The sequence below is a fragment of the Aplidium turbinatum genome, chromosome 10, assembly GCF_918807975.1.
Source record: "Aplidium turbinatum chromosome 10, kaAplTurb1.1, whole genome shotgun sequence".
Classification (NCBI taxonomy): domain Eukaryota; kingdom Metazoa; phylum Chordata; class Ascidiacea; order Aplousobranchia; family Polyclinidae; genus Aplidium; species Aplidium turbinatum.
In genome coordinates, this window is record NC_137481.1 from 3113713 (window position 1) to 3138431 (window position 24719).

Consider the following 24719-nt stretch of genomic DNA (forward strand, 5'->3'; position numbering starts at 1 on the left):
GTGGAAGATGGATATTGTAATATTCATCTTGGAGGCTGCTATGTTCACGAAATTATGGCCAAGTTATCTGTCTCCGTATTGTGACATAGTTTGTCGCGCAATCGTGACGTCATCATTGCGATGCACTGTCACGCTTGAGCGACAATCTCTCGTCATTCTTTCTCTATTAACAATCTTATGTTGCAGTGATTGTTCAAAGCAATAATATATTGTGTAGTGAAAGTGTTCATTATGGCTTCAAATGCAAGGAATGAGGGACTGATATTGCAATTATTTAAAGTCGGTGCAATTAAATTTGGAGACCACACATTGAAGAGTGGGATGCAGTCACCAGTTTACTGTGATTTGAGGGTGATTCTTAAAACTTATTTTCCATCTGTGTTATAAAAGATATATGCCAGTATTGGAGCGTTGTTTGATATGATTATATACTTGTTTGATATGATATGATTGTTGAATATGATTGCCTTTGCTTTTCAAAGTTTGCCTGCAAGAATTAGTCAAAAAATTGCAAAATTTCATAAACTAAATGCAATAAAACTTCTCATTGAAGTAGTTCCCGATCATATAATGCCTAAAGCCACCAATACACCCTACGGCTGCATATTCTTGCAGCAATATTGCAACTGCGTTGTATAGCCCCAATGAAACTACTGTATTAAGTATTTTAAATTCCCCATCCTTACATCTGTGACAAAATTTTGCCTGACTTTTTCAATGAGAATTGTTATTAATGTTAGTTGTGCCGGCCTATTTCGCTGGATACTGTTAACCACAATAACGAATCATGACGTCATGTTTTGTGGCGGTATCGATTTCGCAGAAGTTACGATTTTGGATTGTTAATTAACGTGTGATATCTCACTTCACAATTCCATCAAAATCCAGCGAGAAACTCCATGATATGATCTTTGTAATTTTCCAGGACCATTAGTTTGCATCGTGAAGACGCATGTGGACATTTTGGACGACTATTCACCAGCTGTTGTCAAACAATCGGTGGAATTGTCTGAACGTCACAAATTCTTATTGTTTGAAGACAGAAAGTATGCGGATATCGGCAACACAGTCAAGCTTCAGTACGCAAGTGGCAATTTATTACAACACTTTTGTTTTATCGAACAAGCCAGATACACCATTTCATCGTATGTCCTTCTTGTTCGAAACGAGCACTTCATTGTAGCAGTCACGTGTTTTTTTCATTTTCTGAAGGCTTCTGGATCAGAAAGGCACATTTCCTTTATCATCGTGCCTTTAATTCCATTGGTCTGTTGTAGGAACAAAGGAACAAAGTGCGTCCATCTTAACATAAGTTTATTTTTGTGCGGAAATGATACTGTATATCGCAATCAGAAGGTTGGTGATATCAAACGAATCTTGCAAAAGCCAAGAACGTTGAAAGAACCGTTAAGAATTTTGTAATCAAGACTCTTCTTTTTTTGCTTATTATGACGAAACGTCCCAAATATTTCAACCATCATCGCTGCCCAAGTGCCCAAAGTACGATGGTGCTACTTATATCACACACTTAACTTCACTATATTGTGTCTAGGCGGAATGTTTAAGACAGCAGAGTGGGCCGACTTGACCAACGCCCATTCAGTGTCCGGTCCTGGTGTTGTGGACGGACTTAAAGCTGCGGCCCAGGGCCATGGCGACCGAGGGTGCTTGCTCATTGCGGAGATGAGCTCAAAGGTATGTGCTCTTTCATTGGCGCCTAGATTACGAGAAGGCTGAACTCAATTCTGACGTTATGTTTGTGGATTAGGCGCAAGCTTGGACCCAAAAATGCCGATTCTACACATTTTGTTCCAATAATTTGAAAAGCATTTATCTTCTGAAAACAGTAATAGGCTTTTCTTTTGAAAATATTTTTTCTTTATGATATTTAGTTCTAAGCCTTATCCAAAGACTATCATACCATTTCCCCGTTATATTTTGTTTTAGTGACATTCACTTTCTTGCTGAAACAGAAGCTACGACATATTTCGGACAGTTTAAAATTCTTGTAGGGGTGTGTTCCAGTTGCCCCACCCCTGGATCTGCAACCAAGGTTGACACTTCAAAGCTTCATACATGACTAAACTGCGTTCACTTAACGCAGTCCCGTAGTCATCGTTTGACCTTATGAAGCCTAAGGTCAACCCTTTCATCCACCCAGATAGGCGATGTTGCCCGAACTACTTGAGAGCAACCAATCCTGGGTTTCATCATCCAGGACGCGAGTTGAGCATTGTTCTTTGATTTCAAGCTGACATGTTCGGTCTCAGCAAATCTATTTTCGTGCAGGGGAACTTAGCAAGTGGTCAGTATACGGAGTCTACGGTGAAAATAGCGAACGAAAACGAAGATTTTGTGATCGGCTTCATATGCACATCAAAAGTTTCAAACAATCCAAACCACGTCTTTTTAACTCCAGGTATATCTTTATAATTATTTGCACAATTTTGACAAAAATGAGTTTATTTCAGAAATGAAAATAGAACGGTTTGTTTCAGCCTAATGCTGCTGGTTCGCTGTGGTAATAGCCCTTTTTTTACAAGCTTTCGGAACACAGTTCCCAAGCCATGTACAATAACGAATGGCTGGACTATCGTTGTTTTTTGATGACTCTTTCTTCTCGGCTTGAGACTGACAAGGTTTAGCGGAGAATCGGAAATATTAACCTTTGCCCCCAGTTTCTATTTTTGTATGTTCAGCATTTCTTACATAAACTCAGGTGTAAAGCTTCATCCTGGAAAAGATTCTCTCGGTCAACAATACCTAACTCCTGACGAAGTGATCGGGAAGCGGAATTGTGACGTCATCATCGTCGGGAGAGGGATCGTGAACAGCACGAATCGTCTCGAAACCGCGACGGCGTTCCGCAACGCCGGATGGGCCGCCTACCAAAAGCGGTTGACCTTGTAAACCTGATCGACACATCGAGATTTCACAACTGTTCCAAGCTCTTATTTGCCACCACTGCCAGTATATTAAAATCTTGAACGTAACTCGGTCGTCAGACCATGCGACAACTCAGCAAGTACATTTTAGCTACTCTCCAAGTTAGCAAATGAGATTTTCACCTAGCATCGGACTTAGCTTGGCCATCGCTTGCTGACTTGTAACATGCCGAGCATCGGCTTGCTCAGTTTCATCATTTACCAACTTCAACCAGTTGGTTCGGACCCCCCAGATGGACGTTAAGGGACGTCACTCGTAGAAAATGTGTTCACTTTATTATTTATGTTTAATTGTTTATGACTTGTGTGATGTATGATGCTTATGCTCGCTGTTCACAAATTAAATAGATACAGTCTGGCTGAAACCGTATGTACTTGTCAAGAACATATTGTCACTTTGAGTTACGCCAATATCGCTTACAGCAAATTTGCTTGTGATACCTGTGACTAAGCTGAGCATCTTATTCATTCTTTCACATTTAATTTAGTATCTTCATATGACAACTTTGTTTTAGTATAACTTTAGGTGTATGGTGTGTTAGTACTGTAATGTCGTGTGAGCATGGTTCGTTTTAAATGCCTTCAGACAGCAGTGCGGGACTACAGGTTCATCTACATGACTATGTCGTATGTATGTTATTTATACGACAATATTATGCGACATTGAAATTATGTTTAATGTGTGTTAGGTATGGCCAATGTTGAGTGATTTCGTTTAGGTAAAAATAGTCTTGTGGAAGTTGGATACTGGAATATTCATCTTGGAGGCTGCTATGTTCACGAAATTATGGCCAAGTTATCTGTCTCCGTATTGTGACATAGATTGTCGCGCAATCGTGACGTCATCATTGCGATGCACTGTCACGCTTGAGCGACAATCTCTCGTCATTCTTTCTCTATTAACAATCTTATGTTGCAGTGATTGTTCAAAGCAATAATATATTGTGTAGTGAATGTGTTCATTATGGCTTCAAATGCAAGGAATGAGGAACTGATATTGCAATTGTTTAAACTCAATGCAATTAAATGCGGAGACTACACATTGAAGAGTGGGATGCAGTCACCAGTATACTGTGATTTGAGGGTGATTATTATTTTCCATCTGTGTTATAACAGATATATGCCAGTATTGGAGTCTTGTTTGATATGATTATATACTTGTTTGATATGATATGATTGTTGAATATGATTACCTTTGATTTTCAAAGTTTGCCTGCAAGAATTAGTCAAAAAATTGCAAAATTTCATAAACTAAATGCAATAAACCTTCTCATTGAAGTAGTTTCCGATCATATAATGCCTAAAGTCACCAATACACCCTACGGCTGCATATTTTTGCAGCAATATTGCAACTTCGCTGTATAGCCCCAATGAAACTACTGTATTAAGTATTTTAAATTTCCCATCCTTACATCTGTGACAAAATTTTGCCTGACTTTTTCAATGAGAATAACAGCTTTTGTTCATTAGTATTTTTAGGAATCTAATTCATACTTTTCAAATGTCACGTGCAATTGAAGCAGTGCTGATGAATAATTTAATTTGTTTACCAACACATCTTTAAATTTTTTTTAGGTAATCATTTCATTTCCATCACTTCTTAGTGAGGTTTCGGAGTTATTATGGGAATTATCATCCAACTTAGAGTATTCTACAATTTGTGGTGTTCCATACACAGCACTACCCATTGCTACCTGTGTGTCTGTCAAACATGATATTCCAATGTTGATCAGAAGAAAAGAAGCAAAAAATTATGGAACCAAAAAAATGGTAGAAGGTTGCTTCGACAAAGGTATCTCTTGAAATTATGAAGTTTAAATTTCAAACTTTTTTTATTTACTAGTTCAATAACTATGGTAGCCTACCTTTTTTATTAGGCCTATGAGAAGAAAGTTATCTGTTTTTGTTCTATCTGTGTGAGCGTTATATTTGTTATTATATGAAATTATATAAATCGTCTTGTTTGCAGTAAAGTTTTGTCAAATAGAGTGCTCATAATAGGTACAACTGAAAGTTGTTTTGAAAAGTTTACTCAGACTTTGCAGTGAAACTACTATGTTTTACACACCCTTAGTTGCTTATATTTGTTAAATCTCTTAATTTACTTTAGGCACAAAATCTCTGGTAATGGAAGATGTGGTGTCAACAGGCTCCAGTGTGCAAGAAACTGCAAACCTCTTGATTGAGCATGGGCTTGTGGTGACTGATGCAGTTGTTTTGCTGAATCGCCAGCAAGGAGGTATGCTTCTGCCTGACACTGAACTACTTGATCTGCTTTTTTGAAATTGCTGCGTCGGCGATGTTATTAGACTTAGAGATAAAATATTGTGGAAGTAAATCTAATTAGTGAATACTGTGGTGCATGGAAAGTTTTGGCCAAAGTCCATTGCATAGCCGAATGGAGAAATGCTTAAAAATGTTAAAAAAGTGTTCGTTCAACACCTATGGAGCCATTTAATTGTCATATATCATGTCATAGTATTAGCAAGAGGGTTGTCAAAATGTGATGTTGTATTGTAGTCTTATAGAGCAGTGGTCTCCAACCTTTTTTAAAAAGCGACCACAATTTAAGCGAAAATGAAATCAGCATTTACATGCGACCCCCATTTTGTTTTCGGATACGGAGAAAAATATTTCAAGTAATGCTGAAACTACATAATACGAGTACGTATGCACAATTAAAGGGAAATGTGGCTACACGAAAGTATTCCAAATGATTGTTTTTAAGAAGTTTCAATTAACACACGAACATGATTTCACGAACACAAAATTGTCCATTTGTTTCAACATTTATTTTGCGCTGTTGATGTGATGGTTGCAATTTGGTCAAGAACGTCATTGGACATATCTTCAATCCTACGTTTTACTAATGTAGCTGATAGTGAAATTGAATTCAAGCGATTGCAAATTACGTTAAAAAAAACTCAGATGGTTTATCCATGCAGGCAGCCTGGATGATTTTTTTTTCTAAATGACGTTTAAGTTTATTTTTCTTCATTGATTCTTCTGCTAGAACTTTATGACAGATTGCACACTTTGGTTTGCCATTAGAATCAGTAAACCAAGTTTTAAAATAGTTTCGTCATACACTAGCTACAAATTATTATTACTAGCTGCAAAGCAAACCGTAAACAGCCGATGAAATGTCTGCACACTACACCTGCATAAATAACTATTCGCTCGTTCTGGGGTCACCATGAATAATAAAAAGTTAATCTGAACTAGCATCGTGAATGCTTTTGCTCTGCCTCTGTCCTACTTGTCGCAACTATTATGTTTTTGATTAGGTTTAATTGTGACACGATGTAGCAAGCTGTACTCCAAAGCACAGGCAAAGGTTGTGAACTAGAACAAAGAAGTATCGGTCTTTTTTTTTTCGGTAATGAAATGAATATGGTGAGTTTTGGCGACCCCACAGGTTGGAGACCACTGTTATAGAGGTATGCCATGTTTGGTGTTCAACTGTTCATTTTTCTGCCACCGGACAAGAGCCTGGTTGAGAAGAAAATATGCTGAAGTGAAATGTCGTGTAAAGCTACCAACCATAGTTCCCTGCAAATTGTTTGTAGTCCAGTAGATCTTTGTATTTTCTCCTTTTCTTTCACTGCTCGTATACTATGTGTGTTTATAGGAGAAACAAACCTTGCAAAAGCAGGAATCAAGTTAAAATCTGTTCTGACCTTAACTGAAGTTGTTGAGTGTTTATGCAAGCATGATAAAATTGAAAAGGATTTTATTGACAAGGTAATTGTGATGAGAATGAAAAGTGTTAATGTCTCATTAACTGTTTAACATTAATGGTGTGAGTAAAAACAGAAAAAATGACAATCAGGGCTGTGGAGTCGGGCGAATGACTCCTTGGCTTATAACTGGCCGACTCCTGGCATGCCGAAATCCCTCCGGATCCACAGCCCTGATTGCATCACCAAATGTATAGATTTGCATGTGATCAATGTTGTCATGTTAAATACAAGTGCCCATTTTTGGTTTTTCTTCGGGGTCTGCAATGGATATTGAATGTGTGCGGTATGTACAGTTACGTACTCCTGTTTTGCTTCAGGTGAACAAGTTTTTGAACGGTTTTCACTCTGATTCCTCCGCACCGAAGTACAAGCCAGTGGAACCAGCGGCTAAGGCGTATGGCAAGCTTGATGACAGGAAACGCTCCTATGCACATCGCGCCAGGGATGCCAAGCATAATGTGACCAAGAAGCTGTTTGAGATCATGGAAAGCAAGCAGACAAACCTCTGCTTGTCGGCTGATGTGGAAAGTTCGATGGACTTAATTAAACTTGTTAAATTATTAGGTAATCTCTTAAGTTTTCAATTCCAAATTGGAAATCTATCCATACGATTTAACGTCTCTTTCCCCGTGTGGCGAGGCTTGGACGCCAACGAATGTCTATTTTGTCTGACGGCAATTCTCCATGCCACCCGATGCCGAGGGTCGACAAGGTTCTGGAATCGCAGATCTTCCCAAATGTTGTCCGGCTGACGTTTCTTTTGGACGTCCTCGAGGGTTGTTCCGCAACCTGCTGTGCATAATTCCAACATTTTCGCTCTGTAGTCATTGAGTCATTTTACGATTTGCAGCACTTCGTTGCTCCCAAATAATACTCGGCAAAACCTTCTGGTCGTTTAGATTTTGTTGTGCCGACCTATTTCGCTGAATACTGTTAACCACAATAACGAATCATGACGTCATGTTTTGTGGCGGTATCGATTTCGCAGAAGTTACGATTTTGGATTGTTAATTAACGTGTGATATCTCACTTCACAATTCCATCAAAATCCAGCGAGAAACTCCATGATATGATCTTTGTAATTTTCCAGGACCATTAGTTTGCATCGTGAAGACGCATGTGGACATTTTGGACGACTATTCACCAGCTGTCGTCAAACAATTGGTGGAATTGTCTGAACGTCACAAATTCTTATTGTTTGAAGACAGAAAGTATGCGGATATCGGCAACACAGTCAAGCTTCAGTACGCAGGTGGCAATTTATTACAACACTTTTGTTTTATCGAACAAGCCAGATACACCATTTCATCGTATGTCCTTCTTGTTCGAAACGAGCACTTCATTGTAGCAGTCACGTGTTTTTTTCATTTTCTGAAGGCTTCTGGATCAGAAAGGCACATTTCCTTTATCATCGTGCCTTTAATTCCATTGGTCTGTTGTAGGCTAAGGAACAAAGTGCGTCCATCTTAACATAAGTTTATTTTTGTGCGGAAATGATACTGCATATCGCAATCAGAAGGTTGGTGATATCAAACGAATCTTGCAAAAGCCAAGAACGTTGAAAGAACCGTTAAGAATTTTGTAATCAAGACTCTTCTTTTTTTGCTTATTATGACGAAACGTCCCAAATATTTCAACCATCATCGCTGCCCAAGTGCCCAAAGTACGATGGTGCTACTTATATCACACACTTAACTTCACTATATTGTGTCTAGGCGGAATTTTTAAGACAGCAGAGTGGGCCGACTTGACCAACGCCCATTCAGTGTCCGGTCCTGGTGTTGTGGACGGACTTAAAGCTGCTGCCCAGGGCCATGGCGACCGAGGGTGCTTGCTCATTGCGGAGATGAGCTCAAAGGTATGTACTCTTTCATTGGCGCCTAGACTACGAGAAGGCTGAACTCAATTCTGACGTTATGTTTGTGGATTAGGCGCAAGCTTGGACCCAAAAATGCCGATTCTACACATTTTGTTCCAATAATTTGAAAAGCATTTATCTTCTGAAAACAGTAATATGCTTTTCTTTTGAAAATATTTTTTCTTTATGATATTTAGTTCTAAGCCTTATGCAAAGACTATCATACCATTTCCCCGTCATATTTTGTTTTAGTGACATTCACTTTCTTGCTGAAGCAGAAAGGGGTGTGTTCCAGTTGCCCCACCCCTGGATCGGCAACCAAGGTTGACACTTCAAAGCTTCATACATGACTAAACTGCGTTCACTTAACGCAGTCCCGTAGTCATCGTTTGACCTTATGAAGCCTAAGGTCAACCCTTTCATCCACCCAGATAGGCGATGTTGCCCGAACTACTTGAGAGCAACCAATCCTGGGTTTCATCATCCAGGACGCGAGTTGAGCATTGTTCTTTGATTTCAAGCTGACATGTTCGGTCTCAGCAAATCTATTTTCGTGCAGGGGAACTTAGCAAGTGGTCAGTATACGGAGTCTACGGTGAAAATAGCGAACGAAAACGAAGATTTTGTGATCGGCTTCATATGCACATCAAAAGTTTCAAACAATCCAAACCACGTCTTTTTAACTCCAGGTATATCTTTATAATTATTTGCACAATTTTGACAAAAATGAGTTTATTTCAGAAATGAAAATAGAACGGTTTGTTTCAGCCTAATGCTGCTGGTTCGCTGTGGTAATAGCCCTTTTTTTACAAGCTTTCGGAACACAGTTCCCAAGCCATGTACAATAACGAACGGCTGGAGTATCGTTGTTTTTTGATGACTCTTTCTTCTCGGCTTGAGACTGACAAGGTTTAGCGGAGAATCCGAAATATTAACCTTTGCACCCAGTTTCTATTTTTGTATGTTCAGCATTTCTTACATAAACTCAGGTGTAAAGCTTCATCCTGGAAAAGATTCTCTCGGTCAACAATACCTAACTCCTGACGAAGTGATCGGGAAGCGGAATTGTGACGTCATTATTGTCGGGAGACGGATCGTGAACAGCACGAATCGTCTCGAAACCGCGACGGCGTTCCGCAACGCCGGATGGGCCGCCTACCAAAAGCGGTTGACCTTATAAACCTGATCGACACATCGAGATTTCACAACTGTTCCAAGCTCTTATTTGCCGCCACTGCCAGTATATTAAAATCTTGAACGTAACTCGGTCGTCAGACCATGCGACAACTCAGCAAGTACATTTTAGCTACTCTCCAAGTTAGCAAATGAGATTTTCACCTAGCATCGGACTTAGCTTGGCCATCGCTTGCTGACTTGTAACATGCCGAGTATCGGCTTGCTCAGTTTCATCATTTACCAACTTCAACCAGTTGGTTCGGACCCCCCAGATGGACGTTAAGGGACGTCACTCATAGAAAATGTGTTCACTTTATTATTTATGTTTAATTGTTTATGACTTGTGTGATGTATGATGCTTATGCTCGCTGTTCACAAATTAAATAGATACAGTCTGGCTGAAACCGTATGTACTTGTCAAGAACATATTGTCACTTTGAGTTACGCCAATATCGCTTACAGCAAATTTGCTTGTGATACCTGTGACGAAGCTGAGCATCTTATTCATTCTTTCACATTTAATTTAGTATCTTCATATGACAACTTTGTTTTTGTATAACTTTAGGTGTATGTGTGTTAGTACTGTATAATGTCGTGTGAGCATGGTCCGTTTTAAATACCTTCAGACAGCAGTGCGGGACTACAGGTTCATCTACATTACTATGTCGTATGTATGTTATTTATACGACAATATTATGCGACATTGCAATTATGTTTAATGGGGGTTAGGTATGGTCAATGTTGAGTGATTTCGTTTAGGTAAAAATAACCTTGTGGAAGATGGATATTGTAATATTCATCTTGGAGGCTGCTATATTCACGAAATTATGGCCAAGTTATCTGTCTCCGTATTGTGACATAGATTGTCGCGCAATCATGACGTCATCATTGCGATGCACTGTCACGCTTGAGCGACAATCTCTCGTCATTCTTTCTCTATTAACAATCTTATGTTGCAGTGATTGTTCAAAGCAATAATATATTGTGTAGTGAATGTGTTCATTATGGCTTCAAATGCAAGGAATGAGGGACTGATATTGCAATTGTTTAAACTCGGTGCAATTAAATTTGGAGAATACACATTGAAGAGTGGAATGCAGTCACCAGTTTACTGTGATTTGAGGGTGATTCTTGTTTTCCATCTGTGTTATAACAGATATATGCCAGTATTGGAGTCTTGTTTGATATGATTATATACTTGTTTGATATGATATGATTGTTGAATATGATTACCTTTGATTTTCAAAGTTTGCCTGCAAGAATTAGTCAAAAAATTGCAAAATTTCATAAACTAAATGCAATAAAACTTCTCATTGAAGTAGTTCCCGATCATATAATGCCTAAAGCCACCAATACACCCTACGGCTGCATATTCTTGCAGCAATATTGCAACTTCGTTGTATAGCCCCAATGAAACTACTGTATTAAGTATTTTAAATTTCCCATCCTTACATCTGTGACAAAATTTTGCCTGACTTTTTCAATGAGAATTGTTATTAATGTTAGTTGTGCCGGCCTATTTCGCTGGATACTGTTAACCACAATAACGAATCATGACGTCATGTTTTGTGGCGGTATCGATTTCGCAGAAGTTACGATTTTGGATTGTTAATTAACGTGTGATATCTCACTTCACAATTCCATCAAAATCCAGCGAGAAACTCCATGATATGATCTTTGTAATTTTCCAGGACCATTAGTTTGCATCGTGAAGACGCATGTGGACATTTTGGACGACTATTCACCAGCTGTTGTCAAACAATTGGTGGAATTGTCTGAACGTCACAAATTCTTATTGTTTGAAGACAGAAAGTATGCGGATATCGGCAACACAGTCAAGCTTCAGTACGCAGGTGGCAATTTATTACAACACTTTTGTTTTATCGAACAAGCCAGATACACCATTTCATCGTATGTCCTTCGTGTTCGAAACGAGCACTTCATTGTAGCAGTCACGTGTTTTTTTCATTTTCTGAAGGCTTCTGGATCAGAAAGGCACATTTCCTTTATCATCGTGCCTTTAATTCCATTGGTCTGTTGTAGGCTAAGGAACAAAGTGCGTCCATCTTAACATAAGTTTATTTTTGTGCGGAAATGATACTGTATATCGCAATCAGAAGGTTGGTGATATCAAACGAATCTTGCAAAAGCCAAGAACGTTGAAAGAACCGTTAAGAATTTTGTAATCAAGACTCTTCTTTTTTTGCTTATTATGACGAAACGTCCCAAATATTTCAACCATCATCGCTGCCCAAGTGCCCAAAGTACGATGGTGCTACTTATATCACACACTTAACTTCACTATATTGCGTCTAGGCGGAATGTTTAAGACAGCAGAGTGGGCCGACTTGACCAACGCCCATTCAGTGTCCGGTCCTGGTGTTGTGGACGGACTTAAAGCTGCTGCCCAGGGCCATGGCGACCGAGGGTGCTTGCTCATTGCGGAGATGAGCTCAAAGGTATGTGCTCTTTCATTGGCGCCTAGACTACGAGAAGGCTGCTGACGTTATGTTTGTGGATTAGGCGCAAGCTTGGACCCAAAAATGCCGATTCTACACATTTTGTTCCAATAATTTGAAAAGCATTTATCTTCTGAAAACAGTAATATGCTTTTCTTTTGAAAATATTTTTTCTTTATGATATTTAGTTCTAAGCCTTATGCAAAGACTATCATACCATTTCTCCATCATATTTTGTTTTAGTGACATTCACTTTCTTGCTGAAACAGAAAGGGGTGTGTTCCAGTTGCCCCACCCCTGGATCGGCAACCAAGGTTGACACTTCAAAGCTTCATACATGACTAAACTGCGTTCACTTAACGCAGTCCCGTAGTCATCGTTTGACCTTATGAAGCCTAAGGTCAACCCTTTCATCCACCCAGATAGGCGGTGTTGCCCAAACTACTTGAGAGCAACCAATCCTGGGTTTCATCATCCAGGACGCTAGTTGAGCATTGTTCTTTGATTTCAAGCTGACATGTTCGGTCTCAGCAAATCTATTTTCGTGCAGGGGAACTTAGCAAGTGGTCAGTATACGGAGTCTACGGTGAAAATAGCAAACGAAAACGAAGATTTTGTGATCGGCTTCATATGCACATCAAAAGTTTCAAACAATCCAAACCACGTCTTTTCAACTCCAGGTATATCTTTATAATTATTTGCACAATTTTGACAAAAATGAGTTTATTGCAAAAATGAAAATAGAACGGTTTGTTTCAGCCTAATGCTGCTGGTCCGCTGTGGTAGTAGCCTTTTTTTACAAGCTTTCGGAACACAGTTCCCAAGCCATGTACAATAACGAACGGCTGGAGTATCTTTGTTTTTTGATGACTCTTTCTTCTCGGCTTGAGACTGACAAGGTTTAGCGGAGAATCCAAAATATTAACCTTTGCCCCCAGTTTCTATTTTTGTATGTTCAGCATTTCTTACATAAACTCAGGTGTAAAGCTTCATCCTGGAAAAGATTCTCTCGGTCAACAATACCTAACTCCTGACGAAGTGATCGGGAAGCGGATTTGTGACGTCATCATCGTCGGGAGAGGGATCGTGAACAGCACAAATCGTCTAGAAACCGCGACGGCATTCCGCAACGCCGGATGGGCCGCCTACCAAAAGCGGTTAACCTTATAAACCTGATCGACACATCGAGATTTCACAACTGTTCCAAGCTCTCTTTTGCCACCACTGCCATTATATTAAAATCTTGAACGTAACTCGGTCGTCAGACCATGCGACAACTCAGCAAGTACATTTCAGCTACTCTCCAAGTTAGCAAATGAGATTTTCACCTAGCATCGGACTTAGCTTGGCCATCGCTTGCTGACTTGTAACATGCCGAGTATCGGCTTGCTCAGTTTCATCATTTACCAACTTCAACCAGTTGGTTCGGACCCCCCAGATGGACGTTAAGGGACGTCACTCATAGAAAATGTGTTCACTTTATTATTTATGTTTAATTGTTTATGACTTGTGTGATGTATGATGCTTATGCTCGCTGTTCACAAATTAAATAGATACAGTCTGGCTGGAACCGTATGTATTTGTCAAGAACATATTGTCACTTTGAGTTACGCCAATATCGCTTACAGCAAATTTGCTTGTGATACCTGTGACTAAGCTGAGCATCTTATTCATTCTTTCACATTTAATTTAGTATCTTCATATGACAACTTTGTTTTTGTATAACTTTAGGTGTATGGTGTGTTAGTACTGTAATGTCGTGTGAGCATGGTCCGTTTTAAATGCCTTCAGACAGCAGTGCGGGACTACAGGTTCATCTACATGACTATGTCGTATGTATGTTATTTATACGACAATATTATGCGACATTGCAATTATGTTTAATGTGTGTTAGGTATGGCCAATGTTGAGTGATTTCGTTTAGGTAAAAATAATCTTGTGGAAGATGGATATTGTAATATTCATCTTGGAGGCTGCTATGTTCACGAAATTATGGCCAAGTTATCTGTCTCCGTATTGTGACATAGATTGTCGCGCAATCGTGACGTCATCATTGCGATGCACTGTCACGCTTGAGCGACAATCTCTCGTCATTCTTTCTCTATTAACAATCTTATGTTGCAGTGATTGTTCAAAGCAATAATATATTGTGTAGTGAATGTGTTCATTATGGCTTCAAATGCAAGGAATGAGAGACTGATATTGCAATTGTTTAAACACGGTGCAATTAAATGCGGAGACCACACATTGAAGAGTGGGATGCAGTCACCAGTATACTGTGATTTGAGGGTGATTATTAATTTCCATCTGTGTTATAACAGATATATGCCAGTATTGGAGTCTTGTTTGATATGATTATATACTTGTTTGATATGATATGATTGTTGAATATGATTACCTTTGATTTTCAAAGTTTGCCTGCAAGAATTAGTCAAAAAATTGCAAAATTTCATAAACTAAATGCAATAAAACTTCTCATTGAAGTAGTTCCCGATCATATAATGCCTAAAGTCACCAATACACCCTACGGCTGCATATTCTTGCAGCAATATTGCAACTTCGTTGTATAGCCCCAATGAAACTACTGTATTAAGTATTTTAAATTCCCCATCCTTACATCTGTGACAAAATTTTGCCTGACTTTTTCAATGAGAATAACAGCTTTTGTTCATTAGTATTTTTAGGAATCTACTTCATACTTTTCAAATGTCATGTGCAATTGAAGCAGTGCTGATGAATAATTTAATTTGTTTACCAACACATCTTTAAATTTTTTTTAGGTAATCATTTCATTTCCATCACTTCTTAGTGAGGTTTCGGAATTATTATGGGAATTATCATCCAACTTAGAGTATTCTACAATTTGTGGTGTTCCATACACAGCACTACCCATTGCTACCTGTGTGTCTGTCAAACACGATATTCCAATGTTGATCAGAAGAAAAGAAGCAAAAAATTATGGAACCAAAAAAATGGTAGAAGGTTGCTTCGACAAAGGTATCTCTTGAAATTATGAAGTTTAAATTTCAAACTTTTTTTATTTACTAGTTCAATAACTATGGTAGCCTACCTTTTTTATTAGGCCTATGAGAAGAAAGTTATCTGTTTTTGTTCTATCTGTGTGAGCGTTATATTTGTTATATGAAATTATAAAAATCGTCTTGTTTGCAGTAAAGTTTTGTCAAATAGATTGCTCATAGTAGGTACAACTGAAAGTTGTTTTGAAAAGTTTACTCAGACTTTGCAGTGAAACTACTATGTTTTACACACCATTAGTTGCTTATATTTGTTAAATCTCTTAATTTACTTTAGGCACAAAATCTCTGGTAATGGAAGATGTGGTGTCAACAGGCTCCAGTGTGCAAGAAACTGCAAACCTCTTGATTGAGCATGGGCTTGTTGTGACTGATGCAGTTGTTTTGCTGAATCGCCAGCAAGGAGGTATGCTTCTGCCTGACACTGAACTTACTTGACCTGCTTTTTTGAAATTTCTGCATCGGCGATGTTGTTAGACTTAGAGATAAAATATTGTGGAAGTAAATCTCATTAGTGAATACTGTGGTGCATGGAAAGTTTTGGCCAAAGTCCATTGCATAGCCGAATGGGGAAATGCTTAACAATGTTAAAAAAGTGTTCGTTTAACACCTATGGAGCCATTTAATTGTCATATATCATGTCATAGTATTAGCAAGAGGGTTGTCAAAATGTGATGTTGTATTGTAGTCTTATAGAGCAGTGGTCTCCAACCTTTTTTAAAAAGCGACCACAATTTAAGCGAAAAAGAAATCAGCATTTACATGCGACCCCCATTTTGTTTTCGGATACGGAGAAAAGTATTTCAAGTAATGCTGAAATTACATAGCCTAATACGAGTACGTATGCACAATTAAAGGGAAATGTGGCTACACAAAAGTATTCCAAATGATTGTTTTTAAGAAGTTTCAATTAACACACGAACATGATTTCACGAACACAAAATTGTCCATTTGTTTCAACATTTAATTTGCACTGTTGATGTGATGGTTGCAATTTGGTCAAGAACGTCATTGGACATATCTTCAATCCTACGTTTTACTAATGTAGTTGATAGTGAAATTGAATTCAAGCGATTGCAATTTACGTTAAAAAAACTCAGATGGTTTATCCATGCAGGCAGCCTGGATGATTTTTTTTTCTAAATGACGTTCAAGTTTATTTTTCTTCATGGATTCTTCTGCTAGAACTTTATGACAGATTGCACACTTTGGTTTGTCATTAGAATCAGTAAAACCAAGTTTTAAAATAGTTTCGTCATACACTAGCTACAAATTATTATTACCAGCTGCAAAGCAAACCGTAAACAGGCGATGAAATGTCTGCACACTACACCTGCATAAATAACTATTCGCTCGTTCTGGGGTCACCATGAATAATAAAAAGTTAATCTGAACTAGCATCGTGAATGCTTTTGCTCTGCCTCTGTCCTACTTGTCGCAACTATTATGTTTTTGATTAGGTGTAATTGTGACACGATGTTGCAAGCTGTACTCCAAAGCACAGGCAAAGGTTGTGAACTAGAACAAAAAAGTATCGGTCTTTTTTTTTTCGGTAATGAAATGAATATGGTGAGTTTTGGCGACCCCACAGGTTGGAGACCACTGTTATAGAGGTATGCCATGTTTGGTGTTCAACTGTTCATTTTTCTGCCACCGGACAAGAGCCTGGTTGAGAAGAAAATATGCTGAAGTGAAATGTCGTGTAAAGCTACCAACCATAGTTCCCTGCAAATTGTTTGTAGTCCAGTAGATCTTTGTATTTTCTCCTTTTCTTTCACTGCTCGTATACTATGTGTGTTTATAGGAGAAACAAACCTTGCAAAAGCAGGAATCAAGTTAAAATCTGTTCTGACCTTAACTGAAGTTGTTGAGTGTTTATGCAAGCATGATAAAATTGAAAAGGATTTTATTGACAAGGTAATTGTGATGAGAATGAAAAGTGTTGGTGTCTCATTAACTGTTTAACATTAATGGTGTGAGTAAAAACAGAAAAAATGACAATCAGGGCTGTGGAGTCGGGCGAATGACTCCTTGGCTTATAACTGGCCGACTCCTGGCATGCCGAAATCCCTCCGGATCCACAGCCCTGATTGCATCACCAAATGTATAGATTTGCATGTGATCAATGTTGTCATGTTAAATACAAGTGCCCATTTTTGGTTTTTCTTCGGGGTCTGCAATGGATATTGAATGTGTGCGGTATGTACAGTTACGTACTCCTGTTTTGCTTCAGGTGAACAAGTTTTTGAACGGTTTTCACTCTGATTCCTCCGCACCGATGTACAAGCCAGTGGAACCAGCGGCTAAGGCGTATGGCAAGCTTGATGACAGGAAACGCTCCTATGCGCATCGCGCCAGGGATGCCAAGCATAATGTGACCAAGAAGCTGTTTGAGATCATGGAAAGCAAGCAGACAAACCTCTGCTTGTCGGCTGATGTGGAAAGTTCGATGGACTTAATTAAACTTGTTAAATTATTAGGTAATCTCTTAAGTTTTCAATTCCAAATTGGAAATCTATCCATACGATTTAACGTCTCTTTCCCCGTGTGGCGAGGCTTGGACGCCAACGAATGTCTATTTTGTCTGACGGCAATTCTCCATGCCACCCGATGCCGAGGGTCGACAAGGTTCTGGAATCGCAGATCTTCCCAAATGTTGTCCGGCTGACGTTTCTTTTGGACGTCCTCGAGGGTTGTTCCGCAACCTGCTGTGCATAATTCCAACATTTTCGCTCTGTAGTCATTGAGTCATTTTACGATTTGCAGCACTTCGTTGCTCCCAAATAATACTCGGCAAAACCTTCTGGTCGTTTAGATTTTGTTGTGCCGACCTATTTCGCTGAATACTGTTAACCACAATAACGAATCATGACGTCATGTTTTGTGGCGGTATCGATTTCGCAGAAGTTACGATTTTGGATTGTTAATTAACGTGTGATATCTCACTTCACAATTCCATCAAAATCCAGCGAGAAACTCCATGATATGATCTTTGTAATTTTCCAGGACCATTAGTTTGCATCGTGAAGACGCATGTGGACATTTTGGACGACTATTCACCAGCTGTTGTCAAACAATTGGTGGAATTGTCTGAACGTCACAAATTCTTATTGTTTGAAGACAGAAAGTATGCGGATATCGGCAACACAGTCAAGCTTCAGTACGCAGGTGGCAATTTATTACAACACTTTTGTTTTATCGAACAAGCCAGATACACCATTTCATCGTATGTCCTTCTTGTTCGAAACGAGCACTTCATTGTAGCAGTCACGTGTTTTTTTCATTTTCTGAAGGCTTCTGGATCAGAAAGGCACATTTCCTTTATCATCGTGCCTTTAATTCCATTGGTCTGTTGTAGGCTAAGGAACAAAGTGCGTCCATCTTAACATAAGTTTATTTTTGTGCGGAAATGATACTGCATATCGCAATCAGAAGGTTGGTGATATCAAACGAATCTTGCAAAAGCCAAGAACGTTGAAAGAACCGTTAAGAATTTTGTAATCAAGACTCTTCTTTTTTTGCTTATTATGACGAAACGTCCCAAATATTTCAACCATCATCGCTGCCCAAGTGCCCAAAGTACGATGGTGCTACTTACATCACACACTTAACTTCACTATATTGTGTCTAGGCGGAATGTTTAAGACAGCAGAGTGGGCCGACTTGACCAACGCCCATTCAGTGTCCGGTCCTGGTGTTGTGGACGGACTTAAAGCTGCTGCCCAGGGCCATGGCGACCGAGGGTGCTTGCTCATTGCGGAGATGAGCTCAAAGGTATGTACTCTTTCATTGGCGCCTAGACTACGAGAAGGCTGAACTCAATTCTGACGTTATGTTTGTGGATTAGGCGCAAGCTTGGACCCAAAAATGCCGATTCTACACATTTTGTTCCAATAATTTGAAAAGCATTTATCTTCTGAAAACAGTAATATGCTTTTCTTTTGAAAATATTTTTTCTTTATGATATTTAGTTCTAAGCCTTATGCAAAGACTATCATACCATTTCTCCATCATATTTTGTTTTAGTGACATTCACTTTCTTGCTGAAACAGAAAGGGGTGTGTTCCAGTTGCCCCACCCCTGGATCGGCAACCAAGGTTGACACTTCAAAGCTTCATACATGACTAAACTGCGTTCACTTAACGCAGTCCCGTAGTCATCGTTTGACCTTATGAAGCCTAAGGTCAACCCTTTCATCCACCCAGATAGGCGGTGTTGCCCAAACTACTTGAGAGCAACCAATCCTGGGTTTCATCATCCAGGACGCTAGTTGAGCATTGTTCTTTGATTTCAAGCTGACATGTTCGGTCTCAGCAAATCTATTTTCGTGCAGGGGAACTTAGCAAGTGGTCAGTATACGGAGTCTACGGTGAAAATAGCAAACGAAAACGAAGGTTTTGTGATCGGCTTCATATGCACATCAAAAGTTTCAAACAATCCAAACCACGTCTTTTCAACTCCAGGTATATCTTTATAATTATTTGCACAATTTTGACAAAAATGAGTTTATTTCAGAAATGAAAATAGAACGGTTTGTTTCAGCCTAATGCTGCTGGTTCGCTGTGGTAATAGCCCTTTTTTTACAAGCTTTCGGAACACAGTTCCCAAGCCATGTACAATAACGAATGGCTGGAGTATCGTTGTTTTTTGATGACTCTTTCTTCTCGGCTTGAGACTGACAAGGTTTAGCGGAGAATCCGAAATATTAACCTTTGCACCCAGTTTCTATTTTTGTATGTTCAGCATTTCTTACATAAACTCAGGTGTAAAGCTTCATCCTGGAAAAGATTCTCTCGGTCAACAATACCTAACTCCTGACGAAGTGATCGGGAAGCGGAATTGTGACGTCATCATTGTCGGGAGAGGGATCGTGAACAGCACGAATCGTCTCGAAACCGCGACGGCGTTCCGCAACGCCGGATGGGCCGCCTACCAAAAGCGGTTGACCTTATAAACCTGATCGACACATCGAGATTTCACAACTGTTCCAAGCTCTTATTTGCCGCCACTGCCAGTATATTAAAATCTTGAACGTAACTCGGTCGTCAGACCATGCGACAACTCAGCAAGTACATTTTAGCTACTCTCCAAGTTAGCAAATGAGATTTTCACCTAGCATCGGACTTAGCTTGGCCATCGCTTGCTGACTTGTAACATGCCGAGTATCGGCTTGCTCAGTTTCATCATTTACCAACTTCAACCAGTTGGTTCGGACCCCCCAGATGGACGTTAAGGGACGTCACTCATAGAAAATGTGTTCACTTTATTATTTATGTTTAATTGTTTATGACTTGTGTGATGTATGATGCTTATGCTCGCTGTTCACAAATTAAATAGATACAGTCTGGCTGAAACCGTATGTACTTGTCAAGAACATATTGTCACTTTGAGTTACGCCAATATCGCTTACAGCAAATTTGCTTGTGATACCTGTGACTAAGCTGAGCATCTTATTCATTCTTTCACATTTAATTTAGTATCTTCATATGACAACTTTGTTTTTGTATAACTTTAGGTGTATGTGTGTTAGTACTGTATAATGTCGTGTGAGCATGGTCCGTTTTAAATACCTTCAGACAGCAGTGCGGGACTACAGGTTCATCTACATTACTATGTCGTATCTATTATATGTTACTTATACGACAATATTATGCGACATTGCAATTATGTTTAATGTGTGTTAGGTATGGCCAATGTTGAGTGATTTCGTTTAGGTAAAAATAACCTTGTGGAAGATGGATATTGTAATATTCATCTTGGAGGCTGCTATATTCACGAAATTATGGCCAAGTTATCTGTCTCCGTATTGTGACATAGATTGTCGCGCAATCATGACGTCATCATTGCGATGCACTGTCACGCTTGAGCGACAATCTCTCGTCATTCTTTCTCTATTAACAATCTTATGTTGCAGTGATTGTTCAAAGCAATAATATATTGTGTAGTGAATGTGTTCATTATGGCTTCAAATGCAAGGAATGAGGGACTGATATTGCAATTGTTTAAACTCGGTGCAATTAAATTTGGAGAATACACATTGAAGAGTGGAATGCAGTCACCAGTTTACTGTGATTTGAGGGTGATTCTTGTTTTCCATGTGTGTTATAACAGATATATGCCAGTATTGGAGTCTTGTTTGATATGATTATATACTTGTTTGATATGATATGATTGTTGAATATGATTACCTTTGATTTTCAAAGTTTGCCTGCAAGAATTAGTCAAAAAATTGCAAAATTTCATAAACTAAATGCAATAAAACTTCTCATTGAAGTAGTTCCCGATCATATAATGCCTAAAGCCACCAATACACCCTACGGCTGCATATTCTTGCAGCAATATTGCAACTTCGTTGTATAGCCCCAATGAAACTACTGTATTAAGTATTTTAAATTTCCCATCCTTACATCTGTGACAAAATTTTGCCTGACTTTTTCAATGAGAATTGTTATTAATGTTAGTTGTGCCGGCCTATTTCGCTGGATACTGTTAACCACAATAACGAATCATGACGTCATGTTTTGTGGCGGTATCGATTTCGCAGAAGTTACGATTTTGGATTGTTAATTAACGTGTGATATCTCACTTCACAATTCCATCAAAATCCAGCGAGAAACTCCATGATATGATCTTTGTAATTTTCCAGGACCATTAGTTTGCATCGTGAAGACGCATGTGGACATTTTGGACGACTATTCACCAGCTGTTGTCAAACAATTGGTGGAATTGTCTGAACGTCACAAATTCTTATTGTTTGAAGACAGAAAGTATGCGGATATCGGCAACACAGTCAAGCTTCAGTACGCAGGTGGCAATTTATTACAACACTTTTGTTTTATCGAACAAGCCAGATACACCATTTCATCGTATGTCCTTCGTGTTCGAAACGAGCACTTCATTGTAGCAGTCACGTGTTTTTTTCATTTTCTGAAGGCTTCTGGATCAGAAAGGCACATTTCCTTTATCATCGTGCCTTTAATTCCATTGGTCTGTTGTAGGCTAAGGAACAAAGTGCGTCCATCTTAACATAAGTTTATTTTTGTGCGGAAATGATACTGTATATCGCAATCAGAAGGTTGGTGATATCAAACGAATCTTGCAAAAGCCAAGAACGTTGAAAGAACCGTTAAGAATTTTGTAATCAAGACTCTTCTTTTTTTGCTTATTATGACGAAACGTCCCAAATATTTCAACCATCATCGCTGCCCAAGTGCCCAAAGTACGATGGTGCTACTTATATCACACACTTAACTTCACTATATTGCGTCTAGGCGGAATGTTTAAGACAGCAGAGTGGGCCGACTTGACCAACGCCCATTCAGTGTCCGGTCCTGGTGTTGTGGACGGACTTAAAGCTGCTGCCCAGGGCCATGGCGACCGAGGGTGCTTGCTCATTGCGGAGATGAGCTCAAAGGTATGTGCTCTTTCATTGGCGCCTAGACTACGAGAAGGCTGCTGACGTTATGTTTGTGGATTAGGCGCAAGCTTGGACCCAAAAATGCCGATTCTACACATTTTGTTCCAATAATTTGAAAAGCATTTATCTTCTGAAAACAGTAATATGCTTTTCTTTTGAAAATATTTTTTCTTTATGATATTTAGTTCTAAGCCTTATGCAAAGACTATCATACCATTTCTCCATCATATTTTGTTTTAGTGACATTCACTTTCTTGCTGAAACAGAAAGGGGTGTGTTCCAGTTGCCCCACCCCTGGATCGGCAACCAAGGTTGACACTTCAAAGCTTCATACATGACTAAACTGCGTTCACTTAACGCAGTCCCGTAGTCATCGTTTGACCTTATGAAGCCTAAGGTCAACCCTTTCATCCACCCAGATAGGCGGTGTTGCCCAAACTACTTGAGAGCAACCAATCCTGGGTTTCATCATCCAGGACGCTAGTTGAGCATTGTTCTTTGATTTCAAGCTGACATGTTCGGTCTCAGCAAATCTATTTTCGTGCAGGGGAACTTAGCAAGTGGTCAGTATACGGAGTCTACGGTGAAAATAGCAAACGAAAACGAAGATTTTGTGATCGGCTTCATATGCACATCAAAAGTTTCAAACAATCCAAACCACGTCTTTTCAACTCCAGGTATATCTTTATAATTATTTGCACAATTTTGACAAAAATGAGTTTATTGCAAAAATGAAAATAGAACGGTTTGTTTCAGCCTAATGCTGCTGGTCCGCTGTGGTAGTAGCCTTTTTTTACAAGCTTTCGGAACACAGTTCCCAAGCCATGTACAATAACGAACGGCTGGAGTATCTTTGTTTTTTGATGACTCTTTCTTCTCGGCTTGAGACTGACAAGGTTTAGCGGAGAATCCAAAATATTAACCTTTGCCCCCAGTTTCTATTTTTGTATGTTCAGCATTTCTTACATAAACTCAGGTGTAAAGCTTCATCCTGGAAAAGATTCTCTCGGTCAACAATACCTAACTCCTGACGAAGTGATCGGGAAGCGGATTTGTGACGTCATCATCGTCGGGAGAGGGATCGTGAACAGCACAAATCGTCTAGAAACCGCGACGGCATTCCGCAACGCCGGATGGGCCGCCTACCAAAAGCGGTTAACCTTATAAACCTGATCGACACATCGAGATTTCACAACTGTTCCAAGCTCTCTTTTGCCACCACTGCCATTATATTAAAATCTTGAACGTAACTCGGTCGTCAGACCATGCGACAACTCAGCAAGTACATTTCAGCTACTCTCTAAGTTAGCAAATGAGATTTTCACCTAGCATCGGACTTAGCTTGGCCATCGCTTGCTGACTTGTAACATGCCGAGTATCGGCTTGCTCAGTTTCATCATTTACCAACTTCAACCAGTTGGTTCGGACCCCCCAGATGGACGTTAAGGGACGTCACTCATAGAAAATGTGTTCACTTTATTATTTATGTTTAATTGTTTATGACTTGTGTGATGTATGATGCTTATGCTCGCTGTTCACAAATTAAATAGATACAGTCTGGCTGGAACCGTATGTATTTGTCAAGAACATATTGTCACTTTGAGTTACGCCAATATCGCTTACAGCAAATTTGCTTGTGATACCTGTGACTAAGCTGAGCATCTTATTCATTCTTTCACATTTAATTTAGTATCTTCATATGACAACTTTGTTTTTGTATAACTTTAGGTGTATGGTGTGTTAGTACTGTAATGTCGTGTGAGCATGGTCCGTTTTAAATGCCTTCAGACAGCAGTGCGGGACTACAGGTTCATCTACATGACTATGTCGTATGTATGTTATTTATACGACAATATTATGCGACATTGCAATTATGTTTAATGTGTGTTAGGTATGGCCAATGTTGAGTGATTTCGTTTAGGTAAAAATAATCTTGTGGAAGATGGATATTGTAATATTCATCTTGGAGGCTGCTATGTTCACGAAATTATGGCCAAGTTATCTGTCTCCGTATTGTGACATAGATTGTCGCGCAATCGTGACGTCATCATTGCGATGCACTGTCACGCTTGAGCGACAATCTCTC

General features: G+C 39.3%; 5 protein-coding genes across 5 annotated transcripts; all 5 read left to right on the forward strand.

The window, feature by feature from the left end:
* The first annotated feature begins 231 nt into the window (after positions 1-231).
* LOC145778375 (uridine 5'-monophosphate synthase-like) lies at positions 232-2910 on the forward strand. Its single transcript, XM_082589850.1, has 6 exons — positions 232-380; positions 616-662; positions 926-1087; positions 1553-1695; positions 2290-2419; positions 2720-2910. Exons 1-6 carry the CDS (start codon positions 232-234, stop codon positions 2908-2910), a joined length of 822 nt encoding a protein of 273 aa, XP_082445976.1.
* Positions 2911-3909: 999 nt separating this feature from the next.
* LOC145778376 (uridine 5'-monophosphate synthase-like) lies at positions 3910-9726 on the forward strand. Its single transcript, XM_082589852.1, has 9 exons — positions 3910-4029; positions 4521-4737; positions 5056-5184; positions 6577-6713; positions 7006-7252; positions 7779-7940; positions 8404-8546; positions 9106-9235; positions 9536-9726. The coding sequence occupies exons 1-9, from the start codon at positions 3910-3912 to the stop codon at positions 9724-9726; spliced, it is 1476 nt and encodes a 491-aa protein (XP_082445978.1).
* A 1000-nt stretch (positions 9727-10726) lies between these two features.
* LOC145778378 (uridine 5'-monophosphate synthase-like) lies at positions 10727-13351 on the forward strand. Its single transcript, XM_082589854.1, has 6 exons — positions 10727-10846; positions 11069-11150; positions 11414-11575; positions 12039-12181; positions 12732-12861; positions 13161-13351. The coding sequence occupies exons 1-6, from the start codon at positions 10727-10729 to the stop codon at positions 13349-13351; spliced, it is 828 nt and encodes a 275-aa protein (XP_082445980.1).
* A 999-nt stretch (positions 13352-14350) lies between these two features.
* LOC145778379 (uncharacterized) lies at positions 14351-20170 on the forward strand. The gene is made up of 9 exons (XM_082589855.1): positions 14351-14470; positions 14962-15178; positions 15494-15622; positions 17021-17157; positions 17450-17696; positions 18223-18384; positions 18848-18990; positions 19550-19679; positions 19980-20170. Exons 1-9 carry the CDS (start codon positions 14351-14353, stop codon positions 20168-20170), a joined length of 1476 nt encoding a protein of 491 aa, XP_082445981.1.
* A 1226-nt stretch (positions 20171-21396) lies between these two features.
* On the forward strand, positions 21397-23800 carry LOC145778381 (uridine 5'-monophosphate synthase-like). Its single transcript, XM_082589857.1, has 5 exons — positions 21397-21418; positions 21863-22024; positions 22488-22630; positions 23181-23310; positions 23610-23800. Exons 1-5 carry the CDS (start codon positions 21397-21399, stop codon positions 23798-23800), a joined length of 648 nt encoding a protein of 215 aa, XP_082445983.1.
* Positions 23801-24719: the final 919 nt, after the last annotated feature.